Source organism: Pistacia vera, unplaced genomic scaffold, assembly GCF_008641045.1.
Source record: "Pistacia vera cultivar Batoury unplaced genomic scaffold, PisVer_v2 Contig660, whole genome shotgun sequence".
NCBI classification, from domain to species: domain Eukaryota; kingdom Viridiplantae; phylum Streptophyta; class Magnoliopsida; order Sapindales; family Anacardiaceae; genus Pistacia; species Pistacia vera.
In genome coordinates this window covers 1,479,112-1,498,847 of record NW_022196513.1, presented here as the reverse complement: position 1 = coordinate 1,498,847, position 19,736 = coordinate 1,479,112, and the positions used below count along the sequence as shown (strand labels likewise).

Genomic DNA, 19,736 nt, shown 5'->3' with positions numbered 1-19,736 from the left:
TGCATTTGTGCATATGCATCATGCCATTTCTACTATTCTGAGTTAGTTCCCCTATTTGTGCTTACATATCGATAAGTGAGAAACTAGAATCTTAGAAAGAGTAGAGAAGAATTGAGAAGTTTGGTATAAGGAAAGAAAATCCAGAATCGGAGTAACAAAGAAAGAATAGAAGTATTGTGGGTTTACTTACTGAGCAATTAGTGTTCACTCCATTGATTTCATTGTTTTTGCAGGTAGTAGATGAGATGCGGTCGGATGGAATGTCAAGTAGCGGAGGAGAAAAGCAACACTGTCTGACTGTATTTTTGAGTTATTTTTGCGACTTGTTACTTGATGTAAAGATTTGAAAGAAAAATTAGTTATGGGCCCTCTATTTCATATATATATATATATATATGTTTAGTGAGTTTTACTTATATTTTTCCGAGGAACTACTATTAGCTAGAAAGAATATTACACTGCAGCTTTCTTTTGAACACCCATTTGCAACCAATTGTCTTTCTATCCTTAGGCAATTTACATAAAACCCATGTATTATTCTTGTACAGTGACTGCATCTCTTCAGTCATTGCAAGCTCCCACAGATTTGCATCTTCCATGGGATTTGCATCTTCCATGGCTCTTGCTTAATTTACATTCATAGGTTCATCACCTGTCACATTCAAAGCATGAAATCCACTCAAGGCACTTAGAGAGAACGAGCTAGTGCCCTTCTAACTCTTGTAGATCTTCTCAAAGTTGGCGACACCACAACTTCATCATCAGAATCTTCCTCTAAACCATCCACAGAACCCTCATCAGCCACACTATCAAATTTATCTTCATGATCAGTTTCTGTAGGCTCTACATTATCAGTCTCTACAGCAACATTAAGAGTCACCTCTTCCTCTTGCTCTACTATAGTCATATCAAACTGAACTTTCTTTGACTATTCAGGATCTTTAGGAGCTCCCACAAGTTGTTTTACCTCTCTAAAAATAACACCTCTATTGTAGATGACGTTTCTACTCACAGGATTCCACAACTTGTACCCCTTGATGCCATCCTTGAACCCCACAAACTTGCATTTCTTATATTTACCATCAAGCTTACTTCTCTTCTCCTTTGGCACATGCATATACGCATCACAACCAAAAACCCGAATAAAGGACAAATTATGTTTCTGTAACGCCCCACTTGAGGTACGTAGTTAATGCTTCTTCTTTTGCTTTGTTTGAGTATTAGTATTATTGTTTCGTTGGCCTTTGATTGAGTGATATATTGAACACTTGCCTTGAAATTGGTTGAAAATAGAAGAAGTTTAGTGTTCCAGGCTTCGTTGGGGCGAAGAAGAATCGTCGCCGCGGCGAAGAGGTGTTGAAACCCACGGGGAAGCAGCTGGACAGTTTCGCCGTGGCGACAGAAGCTTCTTCGCCGCGGCGACGTTTCGACCAAAATGTTTGTTAAGTTTTAGATATTTTCTTCCCTAAGGGAAATTTGACCATTCTACCCCTAATTAGTAGGAAAAGTGGGGAGTAAAATGTAAGGAATTTTCATGGAGAATATGTTAATATGGGGGTGTGTTTGTAATGAATCAAAGGATATAGATGGAATTCCCAAGGAAGAGTAAAGGCAAAATGGGAATGCTTGTTGCAAACCCTTCATTCTTCTTCTCCACCGCCACTCTCCTTTCTTACTTCCTTTCATTTTTCTCTTTCATTTGTTCAAGGATTTTTAGAGGGCTTTTGGAGTGATTTGGGGTAGAAAATCAATCTAAGGCATCCTAAGGTAAGGATTCTTGCTTTGGATGTGAAGTTTTGTTAGATTTTGAGTATATTTGAATATTGAGGGCTTTTGGTTGAATTGTTTAAAGGGTAGAGAAAAGTCAAGCAAACCAAGAGAAAGGAAGAGCTAGTGAGATATCTCCATAACAAAGTAAGTAAATCCCAACCCAAGTTGAGATTTGAGAATTTTCTTGATTAGAGATTTACTAGCAATTATGTATGTATGTTATATACATTTTATATGCTGTGTTATTGAGTTTTAAATGGCGATTATTATTACTTTGTGGTTGTTCATACACTTCAATTATGAGAAGTGAGATGTGGGTTGGGAATGTAGTTGAGATGGAATTGAAGGATATTGAGAAATCCTTTTTGGAAGTGTTATTCTATGGCAGGATTTATGGCTATGTGAGTGAGTTTTCTCCCATTTTGGATGGTTAGAGAAAGACATAGAATTATTGTTATAGTAGAGTCTTGTTATGCACTTGAGTTGTTTGATGAAATGCCTAATAGAGGTTTGGGTATGAGTAGTGAACCTTAATTCTTGCAACATTGCATGTTGGCATTTCATAAGTGCATTAGTGGAGATGAACCATCCATATGCATTAATTGTGCATTGAGAAGTGACTTAAGAAAGAGTAGAAAACTTTGTGTATGCACTTGCTCTATGGGTAGAGAACTTTGTGAATGCAACTACTCTAAGGGTAGAAAGAATGAGAAGTGTTCGAGTAGAGTGAATGAGAAGAGCATTAGAAACGGGTTGATGCTTTGTGATCGTCACCTGATAATTATCAGAAACGGGTTGATGCTTTGTGATCGTCACCCGATAGTTATTAGAAACGGGTTGATGCTTTGTGATCGTCACCCGAAAGTTATGAGAAACAGGTAGGTGTTTTGTGGTCTCCACCCGATAGTTATGACAACCGAGTAAGTGCTTTGTGATCCCCACTTGGTAGTCACTAGAAGTGGGTTAGTGCTGTGTGAGCTCCACCCGACAGTCATGAAGAGTGAGATGCTGTTGTGTGAACACCATCCGGCCGTACCTCCGATAAGATGAGGCCATGATGTTTAGTAGAAAACAATAGAAAGAAAGTGTAAGAAAAGAATTAAGAGAAATAAATACGGGGATAGACAAATAGAGGGTTTACTTACTGAGCATTCTTTTGTGCTCACCCCATTATTTTCCTTTGTGGATGCAGGATCTAGGTGATGATGCAGTCGGAGGGGCGTCGGCAAGTGAGGAGCAATAGCTACACTATTGCCCCTGTTTTTGTCTTTTTAAATGGCATTTTGTAAATAATACTCTTTGTGTATACAAGACTTATTACATATAATAAAAAGAAAAGTTTTGGGCCCATTTTCTATTATTATTATGCATGCATTTTACTAGTTTACAGTAGTTGTTACAGTTTCTTACCATACAGAGCTTCATACGGCGTCATGTTTTTAACACAAGAGGTAGGAGACCGATTCTTCAAATAACAAGCCGTTGTAATAGCTTCATCCCAAAATTCAGGCCTCAAATCTATCATATTTAGCATACATCTAGCCTTCTCTAGCAGTGACCGACTGAGACGTTCAGCTACTCCATTCTGCTGAGGTGTGTAGAGTGTAGTTTTATGCCTTGCAATTTTGTGCGTCGCACAAAACTGCTTGAACTTACCAGAGCAAAACTCACCACCATTATCAGTTTGCAAAGCTTTAATCTTCCTATCAAACTGATTCTCAAATAAAGCTTTAAATTCCCAAAATTTCTCAAAAGTTTCAGACTTGCTGCGCATGAAATAAACCCAACAGTATGCAGAAAAATCATCAATGAAAGTTACGTAATACCTAGATTTACCAACAGATTCCACTAGAATGGACCCAAACGTCACTATGAATTAACTCCATAATTTTTGTTGCTCTCATGCCTGTTGACTGAAAACTGACTCGATTCTACTTACCTTGCTCACAAAACCCAAAACTCATGAAATAATTACGAATACCTTCAGCCATTTTTTGAGTCACCAAAGCAGACAAAGCTGTCTCCCCAATGTGCCCCATTCGCTCATGCCACAATGTTGTAGAATCAATTTCTTTTTCAGCCTCCTATTCTAAAACATAACACCCAAAGAGGAATTTCTTACAACTGATGCCTGTAGCTTGTAAAGTATACCATGTGGAACTCCTCATGCAATAATCAGATCCTTGAGTCATCTTGCAGGATGTTCTGTCACAACTAAATACTATACCTGCGTCAGCCATTGTTCCAACAGAGAGTAGATTTCTACTCATACCAAGGATGTGCATCACTTTAGGGAGCATCCTCACTAAACCATCATGCAACCTCGCCCTAATTTTCCCATAGCCAATAATCTGCACAGCAGTATCATCTCCTAACAGAATGTTTCCTCCATTGTATATCTCATGCTCACAAAACCATTCCTTGTGAAGTGTCATATGGAATGACGTACCAATATCAACATACCAGACTGGTTGGTTTGATCCAACCATACACGCAACAGCCCTATACATATCACCATCTAGTTCTCGTTTGTACAAGATTTTAACTTCCTTCCCCTTTACCAGATTGTTTTTGCAATCTTTCTTGAAATGCCCAAATTCTTGACATCTCCAACATTTAATCTTACTTTTACCGTTGCTCTGAACCTCTTTGCTGCATATCCTCTGCCAACAATGTAGAACATACAGATTTTCACGACATCTGTGTCGATCCTCCACCACCAATTGTAACAATCAAGTTGTCCCATTTATCAAACAGCAAGCATAACAATGTTACCACTTTGTCAGCTTCAGTGAGTTGCACATCCACAGCCAACAGTTGATTCACTAGAGTCTTAAACTCATCCAGGTGTGCAGCAAAAGAATCCCCATCATTGATAATCATATTTTACACTATGATTTTGCATTGAATTTTGATAGGATTTAGGATACTTTTCATACAGCTTGGGCCATAATTGCTACCTAATTCTATTAATTTGTCTTTGCAGGCCTAAACAATGATTTTTAGCATAAATGACAGTTTTGAGCGTAAGTTGTGTAACTTGAGCTTGGAAACTTGGAATGACCTGAATTTAGAAGCTTTGGAAAGCTAAGAAGAAGAGCTTTAACTTTCATGTATTGGGTTTTTCCTAATTCTTACTGGCCAAGGGTGAAAACTTAGCTTGAATTTGTGAAAAGTACACTAGGAACTGAAGAAAAACGTCTTTGGACGTGCTTCCGTATTTCTGCCATAACTTGAGCTGTAGACCTCAAATTGTGCTTATTCTTGAACTACCAGAAACATAATTTAAAAGGAATATAATTCATATGTTTAATACTATTCTAGATTCAGACTCTATCAGGCTCAAATTTTTCCCGAAAGTCTTCACCGCAGTAAGGAAAAATCGTCATCGCGGCGAAACCTGCATCAGATGTAAAAATAAAACGACCCATTTTGGCTTGCTAGAGCTTGATCCTTAAGTGAGAGAGGTATAAATTAGAGTGAAAAGGAAGAGAAAAAGGTCTTGGTTCGTCATTTGGGAGGCAGCTCATGGAAGGAGAAGATTATTGAAGATTTCGGCTTCAAATTAGAGAAGATTTCTCCATCTTTTGCTTGTTTTTCAATGATGAATCTTGATTCAGTTTGTTTTTGTAATTTTATTTCGTTTTTAAGTATGAACTGAGTTGTTTAGCTAGGGTTTGATGTAATCTTGATACAATGATTCAAATTTATATGAATTGATTTACTTTGAGTTTTAATTTCATGATTGAGTATTTATCTCTTTGCTTAATGACTTTTGGCTGCTTGATCACCATTCAAATGTGTGTTGTTCACAATGAGACTGAGAAGTGATTTTTGATTGCACCTCTTAGGATAAATACCATAGATTAAGCAAACGCTAGAGATAGGTTTAGCGATCTATGAAATCTAGATAGAATTCCATAAAGCTTAAAAGACTTTGAACTATTAATCTTCATTTTGTTGGTTGCGGAAGCTTAATAGGGATAAGTAGGGAAATGTAGCCTAAGAAGGTATGTTTTACAACTTAGGAAATTCGATTTTCAATCAAGGAATTAGAACCTGGGTAATAGATTCTATGATTTGGGTTAGTGTATCTAGGTGAAATCAACACCCTAGCATTTTTTAAGCATTGTTTAATTAGTTAAGTTGTTGGGTTTTGCTTCAATTTCATTATCATTCATTTATATTTTGTTAATTTGTATTTAGTTGTTAATTATCCATCAATCCAATTTATTGTTGCTTTAATTAGGACTTAAACTAATGAAATCGGTACTTAGTAACACTATCCTCGTGGGAACGATACTCGACTTATCACTTTATTACTTTGTGCGACTAGTGCACTTGCTATTTATGCAACTAGTGCACTTGCTATTTATGCATGTTGTAGTAGCAACGCATCAATCATGCATATGGAGATTGTACAGTTTCTTGCAACAGAACAGCATGTTCACCAAAGACTTACTCAGATACATATTTTCCAGCTTTTGCCATAAACCCTTAATTGTATCCTGATCCATCACATTCGTTAGAACAGAGTCCTCAAGACAGATGTGAATCAAACCTCTAGCTTTCTGATCCATCTTGTCTCATTTAGCAAGTGCAGCATGATCAATTGCAAATAATTCTCCTCCAGATGTCGTTACAGGTTTAGACCCAAGCAAACTTGACGCTGCAGTTCCAGGCATTTCACTCGTTGTAACAACGACAATCCTGACTGACAGCCTATCATTCATAATTACCCCCACAAATCCCTATCAACGAGCAGATTCTCCATCTGCGGTTTCCAAAGCTCAAAGCATTTGCCGTTGAACTTCTCAATCTCAACCTTTGATCCTACCATCTCTAAATCACAATCTAACAAAACTTGAATGCTCTGATACCAATTGAACAAAATAGAGATAGCAGTGAGAACAAATAACAATAAGACAAATCACAGACAGTAAACACAAAGAAAATAACACACACGATTTAACCTGGTTCACTCAATATGGGCTACGTCCAGTCGAGTCAATATTATTGCAATACTTCTTCACCTCTCTCGTTTACAATGAATGAATTACCCTATGATTGTTATCACCCTCATAACAAGAGAAAAATATGTTTATATACTAGGTTTAAAGTGACAAAACCTGGTTTTGCAAGGATTCCTATTCCTAAGTCAAAACCCAACAAGAAATTAATGACTTAAAGAAATCATACAACAGTTATACATGAAAAAGGCCCAGACCGCCTACGGGTCTAGGGGCACTGCCCCCCCCCCCTGACCCCCACCCCCACCCCCACCCGTTGACTGGGTAGTGGGACCCCCAAATATGTCTACATAACCCATTAATGTTGAAGTAGTCGAAAACTCCAACAAGAAGACTCACTAACAAACAGGAGTAGTAGACAAAACAAAATAGAAATAAGCAAGGGTAGGGCTAAATTTCATACCTCATGCACTAATATATTAGCAATTTTTAGCTTCTAATTTTCCATATGAACAGAAGGTATCTGGGCAGTCTTGCACCAATCCTGACCCTGATTTCGATTTTGATTCCTAAGGCACAATTTTCAATATGATTCAGTCCAGGATTTGGCTTTGTTGAGTGTGCTACCACTCTGTCATGATTAGTAACTAGTATTCTACTTGCATTTGAAGTCTGCTGAAACAATGTTTGAAGAAATTCCCAGGCTTTGGATATTGATACATTATCCAAAAAGATGAGATTCTCCAATATGATACTAAATAATTAATCCTTTCCATGGTCGACACAGTTTCAACACTTACAAACCCCTTTAATAATTGCTTTGCTATTTGTTGATGCATGATTTTTACACCAACTAAACGCACGTGTGAAATGCTAAGCTGGCCCAAAAGACACACGTGAATATAAAGGAAAATGAGAGTAAATGCAATGGAGACAGCTTTTAAAGTGGTTCAGATGCTAAGGTAGCAAGTCCTACGTCCACTGATGTTTGTATTAATGACAAGGGTCAGGTCACGTTAGCGGACTGACTTACAAATGACTCATAAAGTGATAGTACAAGAGAGAGAATGCTATATATTCTTGAGAGAGAATAGCTAATCAAGAGTAAAAATGAGCGAATCCCCTAAGAGATGAGCTCTCCATTTATAGTAGGATGGATTGAGATAATGATCAGTGAATCTGTGAGTTGGTGGTATTATCCGTGCAAATCCTTCTTTATGTCACATTGCCCACCTTCTAGAGTGATTTGCACGATTTAGAGTAAGGATTGGACACGTGGGATCATCACAGCTTCTGGTTGGTCTAGCGTGCACCCACTATTCTGACAGAAGCAGGCTACGAGTGTACCCATTTTCTGACTTTTGCACGCTGACTGGACCTTACATCAGCCCTATATTTTTCAGGCATAACAGAAGTCCCCTAATTTTTGAGGTTTGATAATCGAACCTTGGAAACTATAAGTCATGCCATGATTGATGATTTCTGGAAATTCTGGTGATTCTGACCTGATTGAGAATAGGTCAGGGTAACACTTTTTGTGAACACAACCTGGCATGGTCATTGCTTATTAAGGATGAACGACCTAACTTCGTTAGGCATTATCTATTGTACTTTTGATACAGGTGCATTTAATGAATCAGTCTCTGCGCTGACAGACGTGTCCTTTGCGTGATAAGTGCTAACCAGGCGCATTAAATGCATTGTATGCTGACATGGTGCCACTTTATCAGAATAATAAATGTGACATGCCGAAACGATAACCCTCATTAGTGCATTAAATGCAAATTGGGTCGCAATTAATGCTGAAGGAAAGAGAGTGTCGTCGCTTGAGTTTTTCAATGGAAAAGATGAAGATTTGATTTTCTTCAATTGTGACGCTCACTCTTCCTTACTGATCTGTGAATCGTGGTTGTGATCAATGGTGGAAAATTTTGCCGCCCAAACGTCATTTTGATTCCAAGAAAAACAAACATCGTCTCGCATGCTATAAAAACTCAGATCTCAGGCAATGTCACCACACTTGTCTTTTTCACAGAGAGTAAGAGATTTGCACAAGCTTGGAGTCTTTGCCTTCCAAACCAGCATTTTTTTGATATTTGAAGTAGAATCCATTTTCGTACTCCGAGAGGTAAGAATCTTTCTCTGTTTTTTGTTTTCTTATTCCCGTGGTTGGTAGATGGCGTTAGTCTTACGGTAGCTAATCGGAGACAAGATGCTCATATTGTGTTCGAGCCATGAATGGCAGCTCGAATCATGCTGTTAGGGTTTTCTCTAGGTTTTATGGAGTTTTTCCTTCCACATCATCGTACAGAGTAGCATACGATGGATAAATGACCCCCTACTTGTCGTTTTTGTAGACTAGTAGAATGGACCCCTTAACAACCAGATCCGAGGAAGGAATCGGTTCGTCCTCGCAGGGTGCTTCGAGTGTCACTCCCGAGGTTTACTTGGTACTTACCGGGGAAGAGCTCGAGAGGGTAATAAAACAGTATGGTATCGAGGTGGAAGTTTTTCGCGATGTGGCACACTCATCATGGTACCCATCAAGTAGGATGGTCGCGATCTCCGAGGAGATCATCAAGGGTGGGGGATTGATCCCCTTCCACCCTTTTTTCAGGTCAATCTTGGATCATTTTGGGATAGTGTCGATGCAACTCACTCTGAATCGTATGTTATTGCTGTTGCCATATACATCGCATGTCGTGAGAATGAGCTAGGTTAGGTAACCGCGGCAGAGCTTGGCTACTCGTATTTCTTGAAAAAGAGCAAGAACAAGGATTCTTATTACTTGTCTAGGCAACCTACTATAGCCGAGGGGATACACACTACCCTAGCAACGCGAGAGCCTATGAAACGAAGTTTTTCTTCTTTTGTTATGATGGCCATTACCGCTTTCAGGACCCGAGTAGGCTCTTTTCCCTTGTGAACTCATTAAGTGCGGAACGCATTTTTCTGTCTGACGACCTGTTTCTTCTCTGGCAGTTAACAAGACGACCAACCTATGGCTGCCTGAAGACAAACGCGACACGAAGAAGCTTGTGCCATGTAATAACTACTTCCTACTCAAGGACTCATAAAAATATGCATAATAAAAATACATATATAATAACATAAATAGTTGGGCCCAAATTTTTCTTTTATTAAACATATACATTCTTTATACAAAATTAGTATCATAAACCAAAACTATCAAAAATCATGTAGACAGTGTAGCCATTCCCCCTCGCGTGCCGACGTCCATCCGACCGTGTCCTCACCTAAATCCTGCAAAAGCATAGAAAGACAATGCGATGAGCACAAATAATGCTCAGTAAGTAAACCCTCTAGTCATCTATCCCCGTAACTCTCTCTCTCTCTAAGTCTTTCCTTACAATTCTCATTTACTCTCTCTTTTATACTTTTCTCTGTTTTCTCTTTTTGTTTCTCTCTCTCTGTTTCTCTTTCTTAGAACTCTTTTTTTTTTTCTACTAACTCTCTTTAGTAAGTCACGGCCCCATCTTACCGGAGGCACGACCGGGACTCGCTGTAACTCTCCGTGACTTCTACTCGTTCTTAGCTGATCGAACTCGGTTATTGTAATACCCCACTTGAGGTACGTAGTTGTTGTTTCTTCTTTTGCTCTTATTTGAGTTGGTTTCTTGGTATTATTGTTTGATTGAGTGTTGTGTTGAATGCTTGCCCTGAAATTGGTTGAAAATAGAAGAAGTTCAGTGTGCCAAGCTTCGCCGGGGCGAAGAATAATCCTCGCCGCGGCGAAGAGGTGTTGAAACCAAGGGGAAACTCTCTGGACAGTTTCGCCGCGGCAACAGAAGCTTCCTCGCCGCGGCGACAGGCCGACCAAAATGTTTGCTAAGTTTTAGATATTTTCTTCCCTAAGGGCAATTTGACCATTCAACCCCTAATTAGCAGGAAAAGTGGGGAGTTAAATGTAAGGATTTTTCATGGAGAATATGTTGATTTGGGGGTGTGTTTGTAATGAATCAAAGGATATAGATAGAATTCCCAAAGAAGAGTAAGGGCAAAATGGGAATGCTTGTGTATAAATTTCATTAAAAGGAATTAAGACTTTGCAAACCCCTCATTCTTCTTCTCCAACGCCACTCTCCTCTCTTGCTTCCTCTCAACTTCTCTTTCTTGTGATCAAGGAGTTTCAAAGGGCTTTTGAAGTGATTTGGGGTAGAAAATCAACCTAAGGCTTCCTAAGGTAAGGATTCTTACTTTCTTTGTGAAGCTTTGTGAGTTTTAGTATATAGTGATTATTGAGGGTTTTTGTTCTTTTGGTTAAGAGTAGAGAAAAAGTCAAGCAAACCAAGTGAAAGGAAGAGTTAGTGAAGTCTCTCCATAACAAGGTAAGTAAATCCCAACCCAAGTTGAGATTTTAGAATTTTCTTGATTAGGGTTTTGCTAGCAATGATGTATGTATGTGATATACATGTTATATGCCATGTTATTGAGGCCTAAATAGAGATTTCTAGTGCTTTGTGATTGTTTATACCTTTCAAATATAAGAAATGATTGGTGGGTTGGAGAGGTAGTTGAGATGGAATTGAAGGGGTATTTTGGAACCCTTTTTTTGGAAGTGTCTTTCTTTGGCAGGTTTTGTGGCGATGTGAGGGGGTTTCTCCCCATTTTGGATGGTTAGAGAAAGATTTAGAATCATTGCTATAGTAGAGTTTTATTATGCACTTGAATTGTTTGATGAAATGCCTAACAGAGGTTGAGTATGAGTAGTGCACCTCAATTCTTGTAACATTGCTTGTTGGTATTTCCTAAGTGCAATAATGGAGAAGAACCATCCATATGCATTATTTATGCATTGAAAAGTGACCTAAGAAAGAGTAGGAACTTTGTGTATGCAATTACTCTATGAGTAGAGAACTTGGTGAATGCAACTACTCTAAGGGTAGAGAGAATGAAAAATGCTAGAATAGAGTGAATGAGAAGAGTAGTAGAAATGGGTTGATGCTTTGTGATCATCACCCGACAGTTATGAGAATCGGGTTGATGCTTTGTGATCACCACCCGAATAGCCATTAGAGATGGGTTGATGCTTTGTGATCGTCACCCGATAAGTATTAGAAACGGGTGGATGCTTTGTGACCACCACCCAGTTAGTTATTAGATAAGTGAGTTGATGATTTGTGATCATCACCCGACGATGATTAGAGTCGGGTAAATGCTTGGTGATCATTACCCGAAAGTGATGAGGAACGGGTAGGTGCTAGGTGGTCTCCACCCGATAGTTACGAAAACCGGGTAGGTACTTCGTAATCCCCACTCGGTAGTCACTAAGAACGGGTTGGTACTGTGTGAATTCCACCCGATAGTCATGGAAAGTGAGATGGTGCTGTGTGAACGCCATCCGGCCGTACCTCCGGTAAGATGAGGCCATGACGTTTAGTAGAAACAGAAATAGTGTAAGGAAAGAATTGAGAGTATTATATACGGGGACAGACAGATAGAGGGTTTTATTTACTGAGCATTATTTTGTGCTCACCCCATTTTTTTTCCTTTGTGGATGCAGGATCTAGGTGATGATGCAGTCAGAGGGGCGTCAGCAAGCGAAGAGCAATAGCTACACTGTTTCCCCTATTTTTGTCTTTTAAAATGATCTTTTGTAAACAATGTTCTTGTGTATAAAAGACATATGACTTATAATGAAAAGAAAGTTTTGGGCCCAATTTTCTATTGTTATTATGCATGCATTGTACTAGTATACAGCAGTCTTTATAGTTATGCATGGATTCGGAACCCTTGGCCATGTGAGTATATAATCTCTCTCTCGTGTACTCTCGGGTATAGCCCTCATCCGTATGCACTCTCACGGGCTACACCACTTCTCTCTCTCATACTCATGCTGCTCTCTCAATGTGGTGTACATGCGAGAATACTCTACCCATTACTCACGGGTTCCCCATCGCACAACCTTTTCTACTCTCTTTTTCTCTCTTTTCTCTTAATAAAGCTCACACTCAAAGTTCTCTACTCTTTTTCTACTCTTTCTCTAATGCATAATTAATGCATATGGATGATTCATGCTCATTAATGCACTCATGAACAGCACAAATGCAATGTTGCATCAAAGACAGTCATTCTGCGCAGGTCACACTTAAAAAGGCATAACTTGAGTTATACATATCAGATTGCTACCATTTTTATCTCATTTTAAAGCTTAGAGATAGGGATATAAGTTTATGTTTTGTTCTAAACCCAGTTCAATCTCTAAGATACCCAAATATTACTCAGAAGGTCACAAACGTGACAGGGCAGTTTTCACTTAGGCATTTCATCAAACATATTGCATGCATACTCAATCCGAATTTGGCTACCATTCTAGCTCTCTCTCAAGTCACCAATATTTGGAGTAAAACTCTACCAGACAACTACTAAACCTGCCAAAAACAATACACTCCCAAAATTCTACTCAACTCTTTCTAACTTCAACCAAACTTCAATGAATCATCACTTCTCATAGCTAAATTCTACTCATTAATAATCATCAAACTCCTCAATAATTCATCAATTTCATCAAAAATTCTCAAAATCATAAACATATACACATATGTAAAATCTTTACACCCTTGATTTCTCAAATTGTAACTTGGGTTGGATTTACTTACCTTGAATTTGAGCAACTCCAACACTATAGTCTCTCTTTGATAGAATTCCCTTTCCTCTTAAACCCTAAGCATATAAAACCATAAGAATTCAAAACTTTAAAATTTAATCTCACATCTTGATGCAAGAATCTTACACTTCCTCAAAGCAATTAGTTTTTTAATGCAGATTGCAGAGAAACTCAAAGTAGTGATGGGAATCTCAGTAGGAATACCAGTGACAGAACACCCAATCAATTTAATGAGTAATAGTCAGAAATAAATCCTAATCCATTCGATGAATTTAAAACGATATATAGTAATAATCCAAGTAGCTTCAACTGATTCAAGTGTTGTGTTTACAGAGGCTTGCAGATCGCTCAAGCTCTCCAAGTTCAACTGGAAGTGCAGAGCAAACTTCATGAACAGATTGAGGTACGTACAACCATTAAACCAATCAGAGATTCGTTTCTGATTATCAATAAAGCATCATCAATACAGTTCAAACTTCAATCAAATGAGAATTTATATTTTCAGGTACAACGACATTTGCAGCTGAGAATTAAAGCTCAAGTGAAGTACTTACAGTCTGTCTTAAAGAAAGCTCAAGAAACGCTTGCAGGGTATAATTCTTCTCCTGTGGGAGTAGAACTTGCAAAAGAAGAACTTTCCCAGTTAGTTTCAATGGTTAACATTGGCAGCCTGAGTTCTTCAGTTTCAGAACTAATAGAAGCAGGAACTTCAAGTTTAAAAGATATCAAAAGCAAACAAATGAGAAACACAATTTGCTTCGTGGAAAGCTCTTTGACATCATCTGAGAGTTTTGAAGCGTTTGCAGAGGGTGTGGTTTCATTTTTCTTGTCTGTTAAATATAATAAGTGTGGTTAGGAAATGGTTTTGGTTTTGTTTCTCGCTGTGTTTGGGTTCTGTTTTGGGATTTAGTGACGATTTCTAATGGTTTTGTGGTAGATATTATTAATCTAGGAATAACACTGGACAAGAAGAAGAGAGGAGATGGGGAATGAAGACGAAGAAAAAGAGAGGAGATGGGGAATGAAGACGAAGAAGAAGAGTTTTTTAGAATTTTTTTTTTTAAAAGTATGGACGGCCGTCCATTAGGAATGGACGCCCATCCAAACGTAAGGGATGGCCATCCAAAATTATGGACGGCCGTCCCTAAAGTTTTTTTTTTTTATTTTTTTTATTATTTTCATATTTTGGTTAAGGATGGGCATCCCTTATTTGCGGACGCCCGTCCAAAATGAAGGGACGGCCATCCATAACTGATGAACGGCCGTCCCTAATGTTTATAAAATTTTTTTATTGTATTTTGGTCAGGGACGGGCGTCCTTTAAATGGGGACACCCGTCCCTGGTATATGGACCCCCGTCCATATAATATGGACGGGGTTCCATGTGAGTGAAAGGCCGTCCAAATTTTTTGGACGGCCGTTCACTAGAAAAAAATTGAAAAAAAATTCACGCGGCTGGTACACGTAGGCCGGTACACAATTTCGGTGCAAGTTTTTCGGTGTTCGTAGTTTTGTTGTAAAATTTATAATTACCACTCAGCTCAAATTTTTGTCCATTACAAGGCTATACTAAAATAGTATCGAATTGGTTTAAATATCTCATTCTTTAAATTTAAGTTGTCCATTTACTTGGCTACAAAATGTAAATGTATGAGCACAACTAATATTATATATATATATATATATATATATAATTAGCATTGTTAGGGCCAAAAATTGTCTTGGGCTTGACAAGGCCCAATAACGAAATAAACATGTCACGACCTAAGGCCTTAACCCAATTCCAATTAGGCCTACGCTTAAAATCACCTTGTGAACTACCCACTCTACTAGTTGGGTTATCCTATAAGTTAAGCTAAACTGGGTTTTAGACTATTAGCCTGCAACAGTCCGTAAATAAATTCTATTAAGATTCCAAATTTTATTCAAACTATTAAACTTGATCTGATAAGGTCAAAAAATCATATTTCTTTCATGATAGAAATTATCTCCCAAAATAGGACTTAGTGTCCTACTAAGATTCCAAATCTTACTTAAACTATTAAACTTAATCTGATAAGGTCAAGAAATCATATTTCTTTTTTTATAAGGATTATCTCCCAAAATAGGACTTAGTGTTCTACTAAGATTCCAAATCTTACTTAAACTATTAAACTTAATCTGATAATGTCAAAAAATCATATTTCTTTTTTGATAGGCATTATCTCTAAAAAAAGAGGACTCAATATCCTACTAGGATTCCAGCCCCTTGGGTTCACTATAAAAACAGAGGCTTGCCCTCTCATTAAGGGGCAATCTCCCATATCAATCTACACTACTCAAAATCATCTATTTACTCCTAAGTTCTTGTTTCCAAGAACCCGATGCCTCTGCCATAGTCCTAGCCTCCGACAAGACTCCTGATAATTCTTCATCTCTTTAATTCTTATCAAATAATCTATTTCAACCTTGCTGACTTGAGCATCGGAGTGCCTACGGCAAACACCACCCCGGTGTTTTTCGGAAGCTTTACGCTTGCCCTTTCATGTGTGCAGGTCTAGCGGATTGTCAATAACCTCAACCTCACGGGATCAGACCCTATTTTCATGACGGTAGATTTTTTGCATCTATAAGCATCAACTCGAATTTTTGTCCATTACAAGGCTTTACTAAAATAATATTGAATTGGTTTAAATATCTCATTCTTTAAATTTAGGTTGTCCATTTACTTGGCTACAAAATGTAAATGTGTGAGCACGACTAATATAATAATAATAATAATAATAATAATAATAATAAAAGTGATAAATCAAACATAATTTACAACAAACACCTTTTGTACGTGAGGGTTTTAATTATATATGCCATCAATAAGGTTCATGCATGTCTTAGCATAATATTTATTTTCATGAAATATTTATCCTAATTTTATTAATAAGTAAATATGTACAATGCCAAGTATCGAGATATTAATCATCTCAATAATACACTGTTTGAACATAATTAAGACTTTAGTTTCACTTTAATCTTCATTATTCGCTAATTCAATCTTTTAATCATCACATAGCACTTTTCATCTGTGTACACTGAAGACTAATTTAACCATAGCACTTTCCATCTGTCTCCACTGATGACTTACTTAACTATAGCACTTTCCATCTGCCTCCACTGATGACTTATTTAATCACAGCACTTTCTATCTACCTCCATTGATGACTTATTTAACCACAACACTTTCCATTTGCCTCCAATGATGACTTATTTACCACAACACTTTCTATATATATGCCTTCACTGATAGACTTATTTACCCACAACATTTTTCTAACGATTAAGGTTTTCTAAAGAAAGAGAGGATTAGATTCTTATTCAATTCTAGAAACTTTTATAAGAAAATTATAGGGTATATGATTATGGCCCTAGGTAGTGGGCACTTTGTTGGATCTTTTAGATATTTTGGTCTAAATTGTTAGTACTTATATTTATCTTTTTTTCACAGGCAATAATTCATTTGTTGACATTTTTCACCAAAATTGTTTTCAGTTGAATATTTTTTTTTTTTTTTGTTGATCGAGGATGTCCAGGTCAGGTTGTATACACCTGTTTTGAAAATAGGACCCAGCACTCATTTCGTTAAAGGGTAAATGATAGGGTCCTATTTTCAAAACCAGGATTGAGACAAGTATAATTGATATATCTCTTTGAAAAAAGGGTAATTTGACCTTTCAGCTTCTAAAAAGAACCATAAATTTTTATTTTAATCTTTCTCCCTTCATTTTCATACATGTGACCGCATCGGCGGCCAAATTTTACACTCCGGTAATGGCCATGGCCACCACGACAACTTCCATTCTTTTCTTTTTTAAAATTTTTGTTCTATCTTTAAATTGTTAAACCGTAGTTGTCTTGTTAAAGCAGCTTCCATTTATGAGTGAAAATATTACATGAAATTGTTTTGGTGAAGATACATGGTGATGATGATATATGGTGGTTTTGCATGTGGCTTTTTCAATGGTATATGGTGGATTTTGTGGTGGGTTTGGATGGAAGGAGAATGGGAGATGTTGAATTTAATAATTTTAATTGGATTTTAAGATTATTGGGTAAAAGGGAATACTTTTAAAGTTTTTTTTAGGTAAAAATAAAATTTGATAAATTTTGTGAAAATTTGATGACATTTAAAAGATTTGGGATAATATTTAGATTCTTAGTTTTAGTTTAAAGGGTAAAAATGTATTTTAATAGTTGAACAAAAATTTAATTCAAAAACCAATGGGTGCTTTGATAATAATATGAAACACATGGGGGTTAAGAAAAGTTTTCCCTTTTTATTGAAAATTAGAGGAAGAAAAATTGTTGGCCTATCAATTTATTCCATTATTTGATTGAAATTGCCATAACAAAAATTATAAAAGTTGATGTGTGAATAATGTGATAGTCTTCAGCTGAGCTTTCAAATTTATGGTAAGCGAAAAGAACAAAAAAGGTTGGCCCATCAATTGATTGAGATTGTTAAGACCAAAATAGTAATTGGCTTGTGATTTTAAACATCAATTGATATATAAATAAATATAATGGATTAAAAAATTATCAAAATTCTCTTATGATACATAAGTTTAGCGTTTAATGTCAAGTAATTAATGCCCTGCATGTGTGTATTTACCAGGAGAATGACAGCCTAGTCCTCAACATGGGTTAATCTAAATCTAGTCCAACTCATAATCAAAGGACTTTAATCATGCAACATTAATTTTTCATTTTTGCAGTTCACAATCCTTCCTAAAACATGTTTCCAATGCTTAAAAGGTTGGTTGACTGAGTTTTAGAAGCTCATATGGAATGCATGTTTCCTGTTAGATGAATAATTTCATGATACTTGAATCTTGAGTTCACACTACTTTTTCTTTTACTAATTTTTGGCTATCATAATTTGATATTCATACTAGTAATTGATTGACTTCATCTTCAACCATTTTAACAGACTTATATTTGCACTAAATCATTGCTTTAACATTAGAAACTGTTGATGTCAATGTATTGTATCAATTCTACAGTCGGTATTATGTCATGTTACCCTCTTTGTAAACTTGAGTTGAATTTATGTCAATATAGTAGAATGTGTCATATATGCCAGTTGTTAGTGTTTTATTGTTCTTGTATCTTAGTATAAAAACGTTGTTTGTAACCCAAAAAAAAAAAAAAAGTGATGAACCAAAACTAAAAAAATAGAACCCTAGAAACTCAAACAAATAACCAATCAAGAAGAAATCAATAGACAAAGCTGAATCTTTATCAAAATGTCTTATCCTTTGCACTCAATCCCACAAGACCCACTAAATTACTAATATGAGCTTTACTTACTCGCTCACAAAATATTAATTGATCTTGGGAGCTAAAAAAATCAGCCAAAAAATTTATTATTTGTTCACTAAATCATTGCTTTCACATTGGAAACATTGGCGTGATTATTTCAGTACACAACTTGCTTGTGAATGGTCGCCTCAAAATTGAATGTCCCCACTTATTTTTCTTAGTTTACTTTGTGAAGACGATCTTTCATAAAATGACAAAGAAAACAAAAAAAAAACTAAAGTTTTTTAAAGGAAAGAAAAAATGTTTTCTCTCATTTAGAAAAAAGTGGCCAACCACCAAGTGTGGAATACGTTCGGCCTACATTAATGTTTATGGTTGTCTAGAATAATCACTTTTAAAATTTCATTGATTAATAAATTTATTAAAATTTCAATATTTATTATTATGTTAAAAAAATTTATTTAAATTTAAATGATTGTTAAATTCCAATATTTAATTAACTAAGGTTGTCATGACCAAAAATATGAAAGTTATTGATTGACTTTGTAAATTTTAGGTAAACTAAATAAACACAAATAGTTGGCACTTGAATTTACTCCATCAATTGATTAAGATCATCAAAACTAAAAAATTAAATTTATTTCCATGAGCCTAATAATTTATTTTTACATAGATCTTCACAGTTAAGTGGAAACTATTTTCAAAACAATATAGAATTAGACTATTTATTCAACGTTAAATTATGCTTGTATCTTAAATTATACAAACCAATCGTTTGTATGAGTGATAAGAGATCACTTAAAGTCATTTCCTTTTATCATACTCATAGAGTGATTTGAACGATCTATAATTTTTCGTTGTTTAATTTGCCAAAAAATAGTTCCCTCTAGATAGATTCCAATTATATATTCTTCTTATTTTTCTTCTTATGCAAGACTTGACTATTAACAGTTTTTCCGATGTGTTTCAACTATTATTCTGTTAACATAGAACCCCAGCTCTCATTCCGTTAAAATTTACTGTCATAGTTAATTGTGAGACAAGTATAATTAAAATTTCTTTTTGAAAAAGGGTAAA

The 19,736-nt window shown here is 36.4% G+C and overlaps 1 protein-coding gene across 1 annotated transcript; it reads left to right on the top strand.

The window, feature by feature from the left end:
* Nucleotides 1-13,681: 13,681 nt before the first annotated feature.
* On the top strand, nucleotides 13,682-14,224 carry LOC116112352 (myb family transcription factor PHL8-like; the record flags this gene model as incomplete). The annotated part of the gene is made up of 1 exon (XM_031398497.1): nucleotides 13,682-14,224. A coding segment is annotated over one exon (543 nt), but the record flags the coding sequence as incomplete, so codon positions are not given.
* Between the last annotated feature and the right edge of the window lie 5,512 nt (nucleotides 14,225-19,736).